This window comes from Taudactylus pleione, unplaced genomic scaffold, assembly GCF_031769625.1.
Source record: "Taudactylus pleione unplaced genomic scaffold, aTauple2 ptg000556l, whole genome shotgun sequence".
Classification (NCBI taxonomy): domain Eukaryota; kingdom Metazoa; phylum Chordata; class Amphibia; order Anura; family Myobatrachidae; genus Taudactylus; species Taudactylus pleione.
In genome coordinates this window covers 21,398,956-21,415,817 of record NW_028284958.1, presented here as the reverse complement: position 1 = coordinate 21,415,817, position 16,862 = coordinate 21,398,956, and the positions used below count along the sequence as shown (strand labels likewise).

The 16,862-nt window shown below is 47.3% G+C and overlaps 1 protein-coding gene across 1 annotated transcript in view; it reads left to right on the top strand.

Moving 5' to 3' along the window:
* The window catches only part of IGDCC4 (immunoglobulin superfamily DCC subclass member 4), a 121,213-nt gene that overhangs the window by 83,620 nt on the left and 20,731 nt on the right, over positions 1-16,862 (top strand). Inside the window, exons 6-8 of the mRNA XM_088452745.1 lie at positions 5,089-5,244; positions 13,359-13,769; positions 13,879-14,043. Of these exons, the coding sequence (XP_088308871.1) occupies positions 5,089-5,244; positions 13,359-13,769; positions 13,879-14,043 (732 nt within the window). The remainder of the gene's footprint in view (positions 1-5,088; positions 5,245-13,358; positions 13,770-13,878; positions 14,044-16,862) is intronic.

Genomic DNA, 16,862 nt, shown 5'->3' with positions numbered 1-16,862 from the left:
CCCCTCCGCAGCCTTATCATGGTATTTTAGCAAAAAATACAGTGACAGGTGCCCACGCATGCGCTGGCTGGCCGCCGCTGCTACCCCCCGACGCTAAGCCCCGCCCCTGGCGCTAAGCCCCGCCCCCACGATCATGGCCCCCCCCTCCCCCGCGACCCCCCCTCCCTTGATTGCACTTAACTGCATGATCCGGACTACGGTGATGTCCTCCGTGACTCCGGTCAGCTGACATCCCATACTGTACTGGGTTCCGGTCCCCTGATGACCGGGCAGCAGTGCAGTATGGTTGAGACCATCGCGACCCATCACCTGGCCACTCATAATAGCTGTGGGTGGTCACCCACAGCTAAGCGAGCGGCCAGGAGGCCGCACGAAAAAAAACAAAAAACGCCCTGATACAGAGCGAGCGCTCTTTCAGTAATAAGACTATGGGGACTGAGGGCCTGATTCAGCAAGGAACGCAGTTGCTAATACGCACGCAATCGGTCAATGTTTGCGCTCTGCGCATGCGTATGCATCGCAGTGCGCGACCTAGCAATAGCAATCAGAACTGCGATTGCAGAGGGTACGCAGACCCAGAGCAGAGTGATTGACAGGAAGTGTCGTTTATGGGTGGTGATGGGGGGGTGGTCGGGCGAATACAGGCGTGCCATTGCATTTCAACATCGTTGCAGTGGCCATAAGCAGCCAAAGCACTGATAGCGTGCGTGGATGTTAGCAATTTCTGAGTAAGGTCAGGGCTTGTGCAAGTGTGCATATGGGTCCGATGTTACTCCATGTTACCGGTTGTTTCGCTATGTTGCCCTAGTATACGGATGTGAGTAAGGGGAAGTGGTCGCCCTTATGTCAGGATGCGATCGCAATGTGAATGCAAACATTTAAATATCACCGTTGATATTAGCAACTGCGGTGAGTGCATATAAGCAGAATTGCGATCCGTAGTGAATCAGGCCCTGAGAACCTAAGGCTTGAGCACTTGGCGGTGCCAGTGGTAGTTTTTTTTAACTACTGGATGAAGGTCAATTTTCATTTTATACATCAAATTATCGAATACTCTAACATGGTCGATTACTCTAACAGGCTAAGGACCTCATTCAGAGTCGGTCGTTGTGGCCGCACGGTCGTACGCCACCGATGTTCGCTAAACTGCGCATGCGTAAAGTTTGCAATGCGCGTGCGCAAACTAGCTGCTACGATCAGAAATTTCTCTCTCCTTGAACACAGTCAGGTTGGTAGTTTGAGTGACAGAATGAGGCGTTTGTGGGTGGTAACAGGGGAAGGTGCTTGAAAACGGGGGAGTGGAGATCCGAACGCAGGCGTGCCTAATTATGTGAACGCCGTTTTATGGGAGTGCATAATTAACAAAGTAGTGTCATGGCACACGTGACATGGGTGGTTTGTACACTGACCTGATCGTAGTGCTTAAGAGAGGGTATGGTCAACCTTAAGCTCTACGACCAGTTCCGATGGTTACCGATGGTCTCGATTAATCCTTATATGGCCGGAGATGACATGTAATGCGTACGAGAAGGGGACGTATTTTTTGTCTTACGTCCGCATCCTCCCTTTGGTCAGCCAGCTAACGATCCGATCTTAAGGACGCAACTTGCGAGTGCATCATTTGCATATCCGGCCCCTTTTCCCTTACGACCGTGCGGCCGCAACGACCGACTCTGAATGAGGTGTTAAATGTGTAGAACAGTACTTTCCAATCTCGGTCTCTTACAGTCTAGGTTTTATGGATATCCATGCTTGATGGTTAAATTAAAATGACAGAGGTACTAATTAAGTCAAATGTGCTTAAAACTAGGGGCCTGTCTCAGCGGCGCATGCTATTTGCATGCGCTCGCTCTGAATCAGGGCATCCCTATTTTTTTTAATGCCGGCCTCCAGGCCGCTCGCACAGCTGTAGGTGACCACCCACAGCTGTGCGAGCGGCCTGGCGATGGTCACGATTATCGCGACCATCGGCATTGCGAGGAGGAGACCTTTGTGGTAGTGTCTCAGCACTCTAATAGAGCTGGAGTCAGTAGGGCCGCCCACAAACGGCAGGCGTTCCTTCGGGAACACCTCCGTTTTGTAGGTGGTGTTCGGGAACACCACCTACAAAACGGGGCGAGCTGTCGATCAACATCGATAGCCGCCCCGTTTTGCTGCGAGCTCCGGAGCTAGTGAAGGTCTCACTCGCTCCGGGGCTCGCGCACGCCGCGCTTGCGCACTGGGCCACCATCAACCCGCTTGCGAGCGCTATGCGCTCGCGAGCGGATATGAATCAGGGCCTAGGTCTATTAGGTTTTGAGGGCTGAGTTTAAAAGTGGCAATCGTTTAAAAGGCAAAGCCAACCTGTTTTTTTTTTTTTAAATAATCGCCACTTTAAAACATCGTGCAGACTCGCTGGAATCTCACTGATGTCTGCAAGTCGCAGACTATTATATTACCCCTAGGGAGGCCAATCCTGGAACGTTTTTTCAATCCCGGAATTCGGGATTGAGAAACGCTCAGCCCCAGGATTTCCGGGATTGAGTTGGTTGTGTCACTGGTAGGCAGCAGCTGCACTCTATCCTCCTCCCGTCCCTCAGTCCTTATCTCTCCCCCCCTTCTGTCTTTGGCCCTCATTCAGAGCCGTACGCTCTGAGCAGAGCGCACGCTCTGAATGAGGGCCGGGCTCCATTTTCATGGAGCGTCCTCCTGGACGCTCGTATAGCTGTGGGTCACCACCCACAGGCTATACGAGCGTGCATTTTGATGGCCGCGATGGTCGTGACCATCGCGACCATCGAAATTACGAGCCGGAGCCTGCGGTTGAGGTTTTCAACCGCAAGCTCCGGAGTGATTTTGGCTCTATCAGAGCCAAAATCACTCCCACTGACATCACTAGTGATGTCAGTGGGCCGGCTTCTGACGGGAGGCGTTCCCGTGGGAACGCCCCCGTCAGGGAGGCACGCCCCCGGCACGCCCACCAAAGGGGGCGTGCTGTCAATCAACATTGACAGCACGCCCCCTTTGATCGGACACAACGAGCGAAGGAAAGTCCTTCGCTCGTCGTGTCTGGCGCATGCGCACGACGGAGCTCCCTCCGTCGTGCGCATGCTCAGTGCAGACCATCGACCCACTTGCGAGCGGACAGCCGCTCGCGAGTGGGTCTGAATCAGGCCCTTTATCTCTTACTCCCCCTCCCTCAGTCCTTATTGCTCTCACCCCCCCCCCAGTCCTGATATCTCTCTCGCCCCCTTCCCTATCCCCCTGAGTACCGGCTTCCGCTTGGGTGCTCCTCTCTCTGCGGCTGCCTGGGCTGGCTCCCACTGTGATGATACCTGTGGCCAGTCCAGACAGTCCTCCTCTGCTTGTGCTGCGTGCATGCTCCAATTCCAGGATTCAAATCCCGATGATTTTAGTCAAAATCCTGGGATCCTGCCATTCCGATCCCAGGATCGGCCACCCTAATTACCCCCCATGTCTCCTGTTGTAATTATAATATACATTTCATATACGAAATGTTAAATTAAAATCGGAAAGAAAATTACATTTAAACATTAGAAGTAAGCTATTTCATTTTTAGAATATGCCCCACATTGGGTGATTTCTGTCCTTTCTGGTCGGATAACTTGATCACAAGATATAATTGTACAGTTCAGATCTGCTCATTCAGTGATCAGAGGGCCTGATTCAGAAATGTACGCAATACCGATATTTACGCAGAGTGAGCGATTTTTAGCCATTGCACATGTGTGAAATCCGTACTGCGCACACGCATAAATTATTGGTTTGGGATTACAATCGCACAAAAGATTCACTCGCAAAGTTAGTGACAGGTAGTAAGTGTTTGTGGGAGGTAACAGGGGGGAGGGCTAGGCAAACACAGGCGCGTCTGACCGTTTATACGCCGTTTCATGGGCATGCATAAATTAGCCATCGTGATCTCCTGTGCAGCATGAGAGCTCACAGCGTGTCAGGAGAGACGCAGTGTTTGAGACTGGTCAGACTTCACTCAGAACTTGCGTGGCTGCCGATGTTTACGCTGTTGCACGCCATTGGACGGATATGAGAAGGCAGCAGTGGGCGTCCCTATGTCCAGGGAAGCTTTGGAGACATTAGCATATTTTCGCTATTGTGGTCCATGAGAGATCGTAGCTGCAATTGCATTAGCGTAAATCTCTGAATCAGGCCCACAGGGTATAATCAGAAATAAACTAAACAACAAATTAGAGGCCCGCTTATTACTGCCAGGGTAAAATGTGTTTGCAGACATCAATGCGACATATCCCCTGTGACCGATATTTTATGAAAATTAATTTACCAAGCAATAATTTGAACTAGGCATGAGAATGGAATACCCTGGTGTTATTAATCAAAAAGTATGATGTTATAGGAGCAATTCATAGCTGCCAACATTCTCAATCCCAGAGCCGTAACTAGACTTTTTTGGTGCCCTGTTCAAGAGAGAGCATTGGCGCCCCCCCCACCCCATTTTTTAAATAGGGACATAAGATAGTACACCTGCAAAAGGGCCATGGCCTCATGGGGAAGGGCCAGGGAAGAGATAGGGGAGGCCAGGAGATGTTGGGGATAAAAGAAGAGGAGGCTACAAATGAGAATGATAATAAACAGGAAAAGTGACAGGCCCAATCAGCCCCCCTGCCCTGTGGTGCCCTGTGCCATGGCACTGGTCACACTACACTAGTTACGGCCCTGCTCAATCCTAAACACGTCATACACATAGCTGTCTGTGTGGTGCCAGGATTACTACATTTACCAGCATTTCGTGTTCATGTGAATATGCTTTTTGCATTTTAGATACTAATCTTCAATAGACATTAACTTATAAATCCAAGACAAGGATATATGATATGAACTGTATCTAGGAAGAGAAAACGTATTTTACTGTGCTGTAAATAACAAAATACAGGGACATGTCCAAGGACAACACTTTCCAGTAACAAATCTTTTCATCCTGGGACTAGGCGTGGGGATAGGCATTTATGGCAGTTATGTATACTTTTTGTATTTTGGAGTTATCGTCTGTGCTGACATTATTTTGCAGCATTGTTGTTCTTACATAGCCTGACCTAACTGCTGTCTCTTGTACAGATGGAAGTCCAATTCCCTTTGACGTCATCGTAGTGGGAAAGCGCAATCTCCTGATACAACAGTTGCAGGCCCATCACACTGGAGTTTATGTGTGCAGAGCCAGCAATCCACACAGTCAGCACTTCGTCACCACTTCAGCCCAGCTCCGTGTTCTTGGTGAGCAGACAGCACTTTAAGATCAGCCAATCTTCAAGGAGATCTTAAGACTAACACTTAGGGGATAATATTTCTCATCTCATCCCATTATCTAACAACACAACTTTCTCTATCATCCATGGGGAACACTGGAACCCTGGGTATAGGTGGAGATGGAGGAGTTTTGTTACGTCACAAAACAGCACAGGATCCTTCTCCCCTATACCCCACCTCCTGCCTGTCACAGCCAGTAGTTCTTTGGTGCCCAAGGAGCTGGGCACGTTTTTCTAACTGCAAGTATGCAGCTGTATTTTTTTTTCTATCTGTTTATTGTTTTGAAATAAGCAGTAGAAAGTTACAGACAAAAAAAGGAACTGTCCGGTTACACACAGCAAAAGACACCAATACAAGGATACTAGTCTACATCAATTAGATATCCCATTGTATAGAAGAATATTGGCGCATAACCAGGAATAAACAGTAAAACATTAAACGCATTCTCTTTCAGAATAAATGCAGAGAAAATTATGAAGTACACAGAATGGGGGGGTAACAAAAATGCAGATGTATTTTTATTACATTTCTTTTTTTTGTTTTACTTTATTTTTAAAAAAGCGTCCGGCAGCTACAAACACCGCGCTTTCACCGGCCAATTCACAGGAACCATGCTCCGGTGGCCGCTAGGTGGGAAGGCTCAGTGGTGGCCCGGTTCTCCTTTTCCCCACTGGACCACCAAGGACATAATCTGCAATGGTGATTCTGTTAAAACAACAGCAAGTCAATGGGGTCAGCCATGGGGGAGGAGCCTTTGCCCGGTTCTCCCTGCCTTCATAGAATGCGCACCAAAGGTTCCCCTTCTCTTCCTCATAGATGCCAGGCAGCCATTTTACGTATCTGTTGAACATAATGCCAGAGAGAGGGTGTCAGGTTATAGTTTACCTTTACTACCTCACCTAGTGTAGTCGTAAGTTTCTGATAATAACAATAATATAGTAATTTTATATTGAGCACTGATTTATCAGTGTGTTTGCTGTAAAGTGGTTTTATGCTGTTGTAATTTAGTTTGTGCGTTTGTATATATATATAATATATATATATATATATATATATATATATATATATATATATATACATATACTGTATATATTAGTTGGTACATATACTGTATATATTAGTTGGTTTAGATGTAATATATGAAATTAGGTACTTGTGTACTTTACGGACTCATTGCAGAGAGAACCCAATGAATGTTTTAAATGATACTTGTGTACTTTACGTAATATAACAAATACTGAAAGTTGTCCACACCTAAAGAAGAAAGTTGTCCCCTTGCAGGCTCGCTGCGCACGCTATGCTTCAGGCTCGGTGGCTCGCCACAAGGTTAGATTCCCCCTCTATGCCCACTTGGATGGTAGGGAATGACGCTGGACTCTGGGAATGACGCTGGACATTGGCTGATGATGTCAGGGTCCTCTCCATGAAGGGGATTAAGACATTACCATGATTGATAATAATAATGAGTGTAGGACACTTGGGTTCTCTCTGCAATGAGTCCGTAAAGTACACAAGTACTGAAAATTATGGTTTAATTACTTGTTCAGACACTTCAGTTTAGATGTCATTCTTACTGTTTAAGTTTGTTTTTCAACTGTATCTGTTCAGTCAGTGTTTAAAATTTACTTAGATAAATTGTTAGATTATTCACAGCAATTCCCAGGATCACCACTTATAAGTTTTATGTGTGTGTATTCCACAACCTTGGACGTGCAAATATTCCTCTAAGACTACCCAGGAAAGGGGCCAATTCCTGCAGAATCTATCAAGAAAAATTGTCTCATTCATCCGCAAGATCATGGGGGATTTGCAGGCAATGCTTTGCAGGGGCAAAGCAACCAGTTTCCCCAGTGGTGGACCTCCTACTGGAACCAGCATGGCAATCCAACCTGTCCCAGGCCATGTTGGAGCTAGCATAACAATTCACTTGTTCCAGGTCTTCGCTGTTGATGGACCTACTGCCGGCCCCTCCTCCATGTTTATAGCAGCCCATCCAACATCAGTTGAACCTCCATGTGTACAGGGTTTGTCCCAGTCAGTACAGGGCCGAGTACAGGTTTCTACCTATCTTCAGTAGATGTTTGAACCTTCGGCCACCCAGAGATCTTCTATCCGTCCGAGCTCTACTCCTCTACAGTCAGGATATGAATCAGACTCTTGAGATTTCTTCCGTTATAGAAGACCTAGAGTCGTCCTCCGTTCAAAGTGGTGAACATCCTAATCCTGTGAATGTGGAGGCGAGATATTCTTGCTAGTCATCAACTGTATGTACTCCAACAGCTCTACTAGCTGGTAACATCCATTCTATTTGCTGGACAATATCTCAATATCTTCTGTCTTCTGTCATCTTTCAAATAGAGGTCCCCTTTACATTTTATGATATCATATTAGAATATATTTGTGATATCCATGCCATTTATTTACCAAACATTTTTTATTGTTATATATTTTGCTTTATAATAAATAGTTTTATTTTCTTATTCAGTCAAGCCATTTTTATGTTGACATTTTTATTGGTAATATTTACTTCTAATGGTGCAACCAAAATCACTGTTCCTTTATTTTTATTAATTATTATTTTTATATTGTGGAGTGACACACTCCACCTGAACAGCTGTTTTACCTAATTGCGCCAGTCTGGTGACCTTTTTATAATCCATTTTTTGTAATGCTGACGCAGCACTCAGTCCAGCCCTCGCCTAGTTTTGGGTTTCTAAAGTTTTGGAGCGATGGGTGGATTCACACGACGAAGGCCTCAGGTCAGGAACTCCTCACTCATACTTATCGTCCGTGGTTAATAATATCCAGGAAGCTGCTTCTTATCAGGGAGAAGTAGCTATTGACTCCAGTATCCTTTCCTCTAAGGTTGCGGTTTCAGCTGTTGCCACCAGGTGAGCACTTTAGCTTAGTTCCTGGTGGGCAGATCTAGAATCCAAAACAGCTTTTCTTCCTTCTGCAGCTACTAAGCCCAGGACTTCTTCCTTTCAATCCTTTCATCCTCAGGGCAAACCGATAGCTCACCCCTCCTCTAGGATCCAGGGTGCCTCATCAAGAGGTGGTTATGTCCAAGGTCAGACAGGCTTGGTTAGGCTGCTGTCAACCGGCCAAGCCTGTGGATAAACAGATAGTGTGACGGAATGGACGCCCACCTTGGATTCTTCGGGGTGGGAGGCCTTCTTCTGCTCTTCTCCAATGTCTGGCTATGAACTACATCTGACTCGTGTGTGTGAAAAATAGTGTTGTGGGGTTTTGCTTTGGAATTTGAAGAGCCCCCTTCAGGCCAGTATTTCTCGACAGGACTTCTGGTTGAGCAAAACAGGAGTCCATAAAGGTTCTCCTAGCCTCCGGTCTTGTCATACCAGTTCCACCTCTTCATAGAGGTACTGTTTTTTACACCAATCAGTTCCTCATTCTGAAGCCTCTAAATGTTTTTTCCCAAGTTCCAGACGGAGTCCCTCTGATCTATCATACATGCCTTGGAGTTGGGGGATTTCATGGCGACCTTGGATATCAAGGACACCTATTTACATATTTCCATTCGAGAGGACCATCAGCGGTTTCTCCGCTTTGCAGTTCTCTTTTTTTACAGTTTCAAGCCTTACCATCTAGTCTATCAACAGCTCCCAGTGTTTTCATGAAAGTCATGCCCCTGTCATCCTTCAGGAACATCTCCTCCTGGTAGTGCGGGTTCTCCAGGCAGCCTGTCTCCATCACAATGGATGCTTCATCTGGGAGCTCTTCTGGATTCCAAGTCCCAGTGCCATGTGAGAAATCAGCAGGATTATCCGTTAGACGGAACAATTTCTCCCCACTCTCTGCAGTTTACATTCCAGGGGTCTAGAACTGGGAAATGGATTATCTCAGTCATCAGGACGTTCACGCACGCATGAGGTCTCTCCACCTGACATGTTCCAGATGTTAATGGACCACTGGGATCTTCCAGACAGAGACATGATGGCCTCCCACCACAATCACAAGCTTTCCCAATACTACTTCCGAACTCGAGATCCAGAAGCCCTGCTGCTAGACGGCTAGTCTGTTCTATGGACATTTCCTCTTATATATCTCTTCCCACCGATTTCGATGCTACATTGAATCCTCCCCAAACTGAAACTGGAGGGCGGTTTTACCATTCTGGTTGCTTCAGACTGGCCACGCAGGGCTTGGAGTGAAAATCTTCATTGATTGTCGGTAGCCCCCCCCCTTATATCTTCCTCTCAGACTGAAGCTCCTGGCACAGGGCCCATGCCTACATCCGGGTCTCACTTGGCTAGCTTTGACGTGATGGCTTTTAAAACAGCCCTCCTAAAGGTTAGGTTTTATTTGGACATGGTGGTGTGCATTATGATTTGCGCCAGGTAACCGGTGTCAACGAGAGCTTATTCTAGGGTGTGGTGGACCTATTTTGACTGGTGCACAGTACGGAATAGATGCAGAAGCCTTCCGCATTTCCAGGGTCTTATCCTTTCTATAGACTGGATTAGATTTAGGTCTCCGTCTTTCATCCCTGAAAGTCCAGCTCTCTGCCTTTTTGGTCTTGTTCCAGTTTAAATTACCGGCTGTTCAGTCATTTCTCCATATTCAACCACCTTTCCTCCCCCGGTTGCTCGGTTGGATTTATTTCTGGTGTTATGGGTTCTTTAGTCTCATCCATTAGAGCCCCTAGACTCGGTGGACATTTGTTGGCTCATGTGGAAGACGGTGTTCCTCCTAGCTATCTGTTCTGACGTTTCTAAGTTTTCATCACCACAGTGCAGATTTTATTATCCTCCAAAGGTGGTTTCTAAATTTCAGATCAACCAGGAAATTGTGGTACCCTCTCTTCTGGAAACCAAGTAACAAGAATCGAGTTCCGACCTTGCTTCACTAGATGTGGTGTGGGCCCTCCGCATTTACGTAAGCAGGACCATGGATTTCCGACGGTTGGATTAGCTTTTCGCCCTCTATGATTTTCATAGAAGGGACTGGCCGGCTACCAAGCAGACTCTGGCCTGTAGGATAAAAAAATAATGAATCCACGAGGCTTACTCTTTGGTGAATAAGATGATTCCGGACTTAGGGCCTTATTCAGTGTGCACTGCTGAATGCAGATTCTCTGCAATCGGGAATCTGTGCAGGCGCATGACCCATTCTGCACATGTGCAGAACGGGTCTGTGATCCCGCACGGAGACTGTCAGTGTCTGACAGTCTGCTGCTGTTTGTGGGCGGGGAGGGGGTGGCGATGGAGAAGCCAGAATCTCTGTCAGCTGAGGGAGATTTCCTGGCTTCTTTACTCTTATTTGTGGCGGCCGGCTGCGTGATCCCATGGGTCACCTTAGCCAGCCGATGTTCCGCAGAGTATCCTATGATGCCACCTGCTGCATTACCATATCTGCACACACGGAATTGCAAAACTGCTTGCGAGCAGTTTTGCAATTCAGTCTGAAGCTGAATCAGGCCCTTAGTTAGAGCCTATTAACAGTGCAGGGTTCACCATCCTATCTTGTGGCTGTTTTCTTTATGCCTGCCTGGTCTTTTCCCCCTCTCATTCTACTCCCTGTCCTTGGGATGTGTTTGTATTAACTGGCTGTGACAGGCAGAGGGTGGGGTATAGGGGAGGAGGTGTCTGTGCTGTTTCAAGATGTTAACACTTTGGTGCCCAGACTCCTCCAGCTCCACCTATAGCCAGGGCCGGCCCTAGCCCAAATTTTTTGGTAAGCGAGTATATTTTTTGGTGCCCCCTATGCAGTGCCCCTTTTACAGTGCCCCCGGTAGTGGTCCCTGCTGTGCAGTGCCCCTTGTGCCCCCAGTAGTGAGCGCCTTATATAGTGCCCCCAGTAGTAGTCCCCCTATGCAGTGCCCCCAGGAGTGGTACCCCCTATGCAGTGCCCCTTATATAGTGCCCCCAGCAGTGGTCCCCCCTGTGCAGTGCCTCTTGTGCCCCCAGTAGTAAGCCCCTTATATAGTGCCCCCAGTAGTAGTCCCCCCATGCAGTGCCCCCAATAGTGGTACCCTTTATGCAGTGCCCTTTAAACAGTGGCCCCAGTTGTAGTCCCCCCCTCTATGCAGTACCCCCAGTATTGCCCTTTATATATTGCCCCCACTAGTGGTCCCCCCCTTGTAGTGCCTCTAGTAGTAGTTCCTCCTCTTGTAGTGCCCCTAGTAGTAGTCCCCGCTTGTAATAGTCCCTATAGTGGAGGATCCCCCCTATGCAATTCCCCCAGTAGTAGCCTCCCCTTGTAGTGCCCCCAATAGTAGTCCCCCCCTTGTAGTGCCCCCAGTAGTAATCCCCCTTTGTAGTAGCCCCCCTTGTAGTGCTCCCAGTAGTAGCCCCCCTGTAGTGCTCCCAGTAGTAATCCCCCCTTGTAGTGCCCCAGTAGTAATCCCCCCCCCGCAGTAGAGACATAATAAAAATGAAAAACAAACACTTACCTGACATCCTGCTCCTGGTCCCGCCGCCGCTATCAGCTCCCCTGTCAGTCCTCCGGTCCGCTTTGCATTATGACGTCTCTCCCATTACCCACTGCGGGAGCCGGAAGATGCCGGCTCCGGCAGTGGGAGCAGCAGAAGATGAGAGTCTGTCTGACTCTCATCAGCTGCTAAAGCAAACACACAGCTGCCGGTGCCGGTCAGCACTACACACGTGGTGCAGCTGTGTCACAGAGACACAGACTGCCGCGGCCCGCATGGTACGCAGCTGAGGCGCCCAACACTATGTGGCACCCTACGCAGCTGCATACCATGCGTAATGGGAGAACCGGCCCTGCCTATACCCATGGTTCCAGTGTCTCCCATGGACTCAGAGAAAAGGATGCAACAGGTATGAACCAAAATCCTATTTTTCAGGTTATAATTATCCAAAGTATATACTGATATTATATACTGATATTGATGCTGGCAAGCTAGGGGCAGTGCTGTTGGATAAAAGTGTACATCTCTAGATACAGACAAATATCAGCCACACAGTGCAAGTGCAGTTGTGCACATCGTGCATTCAGCTATAAACTGGCCCAATAAAGAAACATTGCAGTGTCACATACTGTGTGGTTTTTATACAAGTCTTTGGGCCTAATTCAGAGCTGCTCGCAATTAGCGCTCGCTCGTTCATAAAAAGGGGGTGGCTATTCAAATGAACCGTTCGCTCCTTGCGGTCTGTTGCCACCTCCATGTCTGAACGAGCGAGCAAAACATACGCTCGTTTATTTGATAAAAACGCCCCCTGGCCGCTCGCATCATACGTCATGTCCGCTATTTATTAGATTAATCGAGTACATCGAACAGCGTATGAACTGCTCGCTATTCTTGTGGTTGGTTTTTCCAACCACAATATTGCGAGCAGTTCTGACTATAAAATAACCCAGTGACGTGGTCAATGACGCTGCTGTATTAATTATGCACACCCATAAAACGCCCGCTTTGACCTTTAAGCACGCCTGCGTTCTGATCTCCACTCCCCGTTTTCAAGCACCTTCCCCTGTTACCACCCACATACTCCTCATTCTGTCACTCAAAATAGCAGGCACTCACTATATAGCGAACAAACGATTTTCGGCCGCACTGACTGGTTCGCGCATGCGTACTAAAAACCGTACGCATGCGCAGATGTGCAAATATTGCTCGGAACGAGCGTACTGCCGCTTACGAGCGGCTCTGAATGAGGGCCTTAGTGCCTTAGAGAACGGTTACAAGTTAGAACCTGATCCACATTTTTATATTATTTCTACTCATTTAAGTGTGAGAGATGACAATGAGAAGAGTCTGAGCACCTTGTTTATTATTCGTCACCTCATGTGTGACGTCCCCAGTTTGAAATGGGTGGCACCATAACAGTCTGTAGATGACTGGAATGCTAGCGGCAGTACAGACTCAGGAGATGAGTATGCTGGTTATGTTGGACTCATTCATGTGATTATATTTTGAAGGAAAAGGTTTTATGTGACACAGACTCACAGTTACATAGTAATAGGGTCCCCAAGCAGTTGTGAGGCTCCTTTGATATATATGCAGGTAAATTGTTGTGCCAAACGCACCTCTATATAAGTTAAGTTTGTATATGTCATATATGCAACTTATTTTGTCTCTGTATGTGTATTGTTTTCAGTGCCCCCAGTTATCACCCAGCCACCAGATACCATCACTCGGGCACGGGCAGGCACTGCTCGCTTTGTATGCAGAGCAGAAGGAGATCCAGAGCCTACCATCTTTTGGTTGAAAAATGGACAGACGCTTGCAGCCAATGGGAGAGTGAGGATTCAGCCCAGAGGCAGCTTGGTCATCACACAAATTGCTCTGGAGGATGCTGGCTATTATCAGTGTGTGGCAGAGAATATCCTGGGCAGCATTTGTGCCACAGCAAAACTCCATGTGACAATCCAGGAAGGTCTGCCTGGTCCACCGCAAGCCTTTCATGCGTTGGCAGTATCGAGCAAAACAGTAACCGTGGCATGGGATAGGCCAGAGATCAACTGGGAAAGAGTTATAGGCTTCTCTCTTCATTACACCAAGACAGGAGGTATGTATGGATTGGGCTCACCGAGCATCCATAGTCACTAAGAGATATAATATTCATACCAGTAGGATGCTTGTCTAGCATGTTAAACTTCCTCTTTCACTCCTTGTAGATTCCGACAACATGGAATACCAGTTTGCAGTTAATAATGACACCACAGAGCTCACTGTGAAATACCTGGAGCCTGGGACCAGTTACACCTTCTACGTTGTAGCGTATTCCCAACAAGGAGCCAGCCGAGCCTCAAAGCCTATAGTGGTACAGACATGGGATGACGGTATGGCACGGGGGACAGTAAATCCTAGGAGTGGATGTGTTACGAGAGGATAATTGAGTGTCATTGTCAGGGTGTATTTAATTTTGATATAGACTAGTCTATGACTGAGAAAGCAACCTCAGTCAGCAGGCACTGTATATCATTAGGAGTATGATTCCATGATGAGTGTAGCAGCTCCATATTTGTTTGAGACAAAATGGCTGCTGATATGAGGAGCTGTGAGTAGGGCAGAATATTCTACTCAACCAGCAACGTTTTACCAATGTCAATAATTACAGACTGCAGTGGATGTGCCTTGTCTGGTTGTTGCCAGTGCTGGGGTCACCTTATAAGTATTAAAGACATTCACCTGGTTGCAGAAACATTACAGCATGACACTGCGTCATCACCATAAATGAAGCGGGACAATACATTGTGATTGGGTAATGGGGTAGTGCTCTGCACTTCTGGGCATGAGTGGTGGCCTGCGAGCTGGGGTTCACTGCTCATGCTGTGAGATAATTGGGGACCTACCTCCATTGCCAGGAGTGCGGGGGCTATGGGCCAACCTCACCACTGTGTTACAGTACTTTCCCATGTACATCTGTGCTATTGATCATTTTGTATTCTGTTTTAAATAGGCACATATGATTTACAAGCACAATGAGTGCTTGTGCCCAGAGTAGCTACATATGATTTTGGCACAGATATGTATATAGTTTGCTACACTTTGCTTCCTTTTCAGTGGCTAATGAAGTAATAGTAACTACCATAAGTGCAAGAAATACAGAGGTGTCCTCACACATCTTTCCTGTAGTCGCGCTAAAAAGCTTCTCTCGGCGCGCCAGGTCTCATGAGACTCTGCTAGCACCGGGAGTTTTTTTTTTTTGTAAAAAAATTTGATATGCGACACTTGTATATCTGTGTACGACTGAGTCTCCGAATCTGTATACGAAGGGCTAGAATGTAGCGGACGCCGCTTTTTTCATTTCAAGTTCCGTTGTGCTACAAATACAGGGATTCAGTATGATTTAAAATCCCAACAGCGGCATCCCGGCAGCAGTGAAAATCCCGATCGTCGAAAGGTAAGTATTGACTAACCTATTCTACCCCCTAAACCTCCCTTAGTGGTGCCTAACCCTAACCCCCCCAAGTGCCTAACCCTAATCGCCCCTCTAAGTTTCTAAACCTAACCCCTCCTTCCCTGCTGCCTCAACCTAAGTCACCCGGGGGGGTGCCAACCCTAACCCTCCCTTCCTCTAGCCTAAACCTAACCTCCCGGAGGGGTGCCTAACCCTAAGTCCCCCCCGAGAACCCTAAACCTAACCCTCCCCCCCCTGCGGCTGTTCGCGCCCGGCCTACCTTCGAACGGTAAGCCGGTGTCGGGCTCCCGGCGTAGGGAAAATGACAGGCGTCGGGATTTCGACGCCTGTCATTTAACCCTTGCCGGGATTATACAGTCGGGAAGCCGATGGTCGGGATTCCATGCATCGGCTTCCCGACTGCTTCCCAAATACAGACTCATGTGCATATCAAATGAATCAGCACATTCTGCTGTTGCGTCCTAGTCACATCGAATTGCGACTTAGACGCATTGTTGGCAAAAAAAGAAGCCCAATGCTAGCAGCCAGCTCCCTCACGCCAGGCAAGCCACGCTGCATGGTGTATTGAGGCTAGATGTATGAGGACACATCTGTATGATCACTACTGTACATGCCACTACGCCATTGGGGGGCCCACATAATACCAACCCTCTTCACACCTTATGGGCATTAGGTGGACAGTGGACACATGCTGAAAGGCAAATCGGGGACCCATGTCTAATGCACTCACATCTTACTGTACTCAGCTATGCTTGATCGCCCGTTCCTCATCTTCTGGATTGAGGGGCCCCACGTCTAAGATACGCAAAATTACAGATGCTTACGGACACTTTTTTTTATGTGCATGTGGCTGTGGCAGATCTGGGATTTTATTTGAGGTGCACTGTGTAGCAGAACACTACCCCCTCCTAATCACTGCAATAATACACAAGCAGACCCCAGCTCCATGGAGTCCCCACCTAATTCCTAATCTCTATTGTACTTGCCAACTCTCACGGAACTGTCGGGAGACTCTGAAATTCGGGGACAGTCTCCCGACTACCGGAAAAGTTGGTAAGACTACTATAATCCGTTGGACGCCACCCCTTCTAAGGTGAAGTGGACAGGGCAAGGGGCATGATGACGCGATTTAGAAAAAAAAATCACGTTATTTTGACCCAGTCCCAATGATGCAAAATGTGGAGCTGCAGCAAATCGTCACCGGGACAGGGACACAATTATGCAAATTACAGCGGCGCACCCCCATATCACTCACCTGGACCTCTGTCTTCTCTGTCTTCATCTTCAGATAGGTGTTCCCTCTGGATTCACACCTATCATACGCAATAAAGGAAATGCAGATCACAGAAAAAAACACCCAATGCCCTATGTACATAGTTATATTATAATATATATATATATATATATATAAAATCTTATTCTAACTTAGAATTGTATTTACATTGGTTTGTTCTGTAATCATTTTATTAAATGTGCTGTTATGCATAAAATCTGGGTGTCCCAATAGAAGATTTTGCACTAGGCCCAGGTTTTAGTTATAGCCAATGACTACTGTCCTTTCCACTTATTTTGCAGTTGCAGTAACCTATGCTCAATGAACACGCCTTTAAAACGGATGCATTCATCACAGGTCATTGCATTCGGAAAATAAGTAGGAAGAATGGCAGGAGATGGTTGTGTAATGGTGACTAGACTTCCAATAACGAAAACTGTGAGCTGGGAAATAATTAGTGCCCA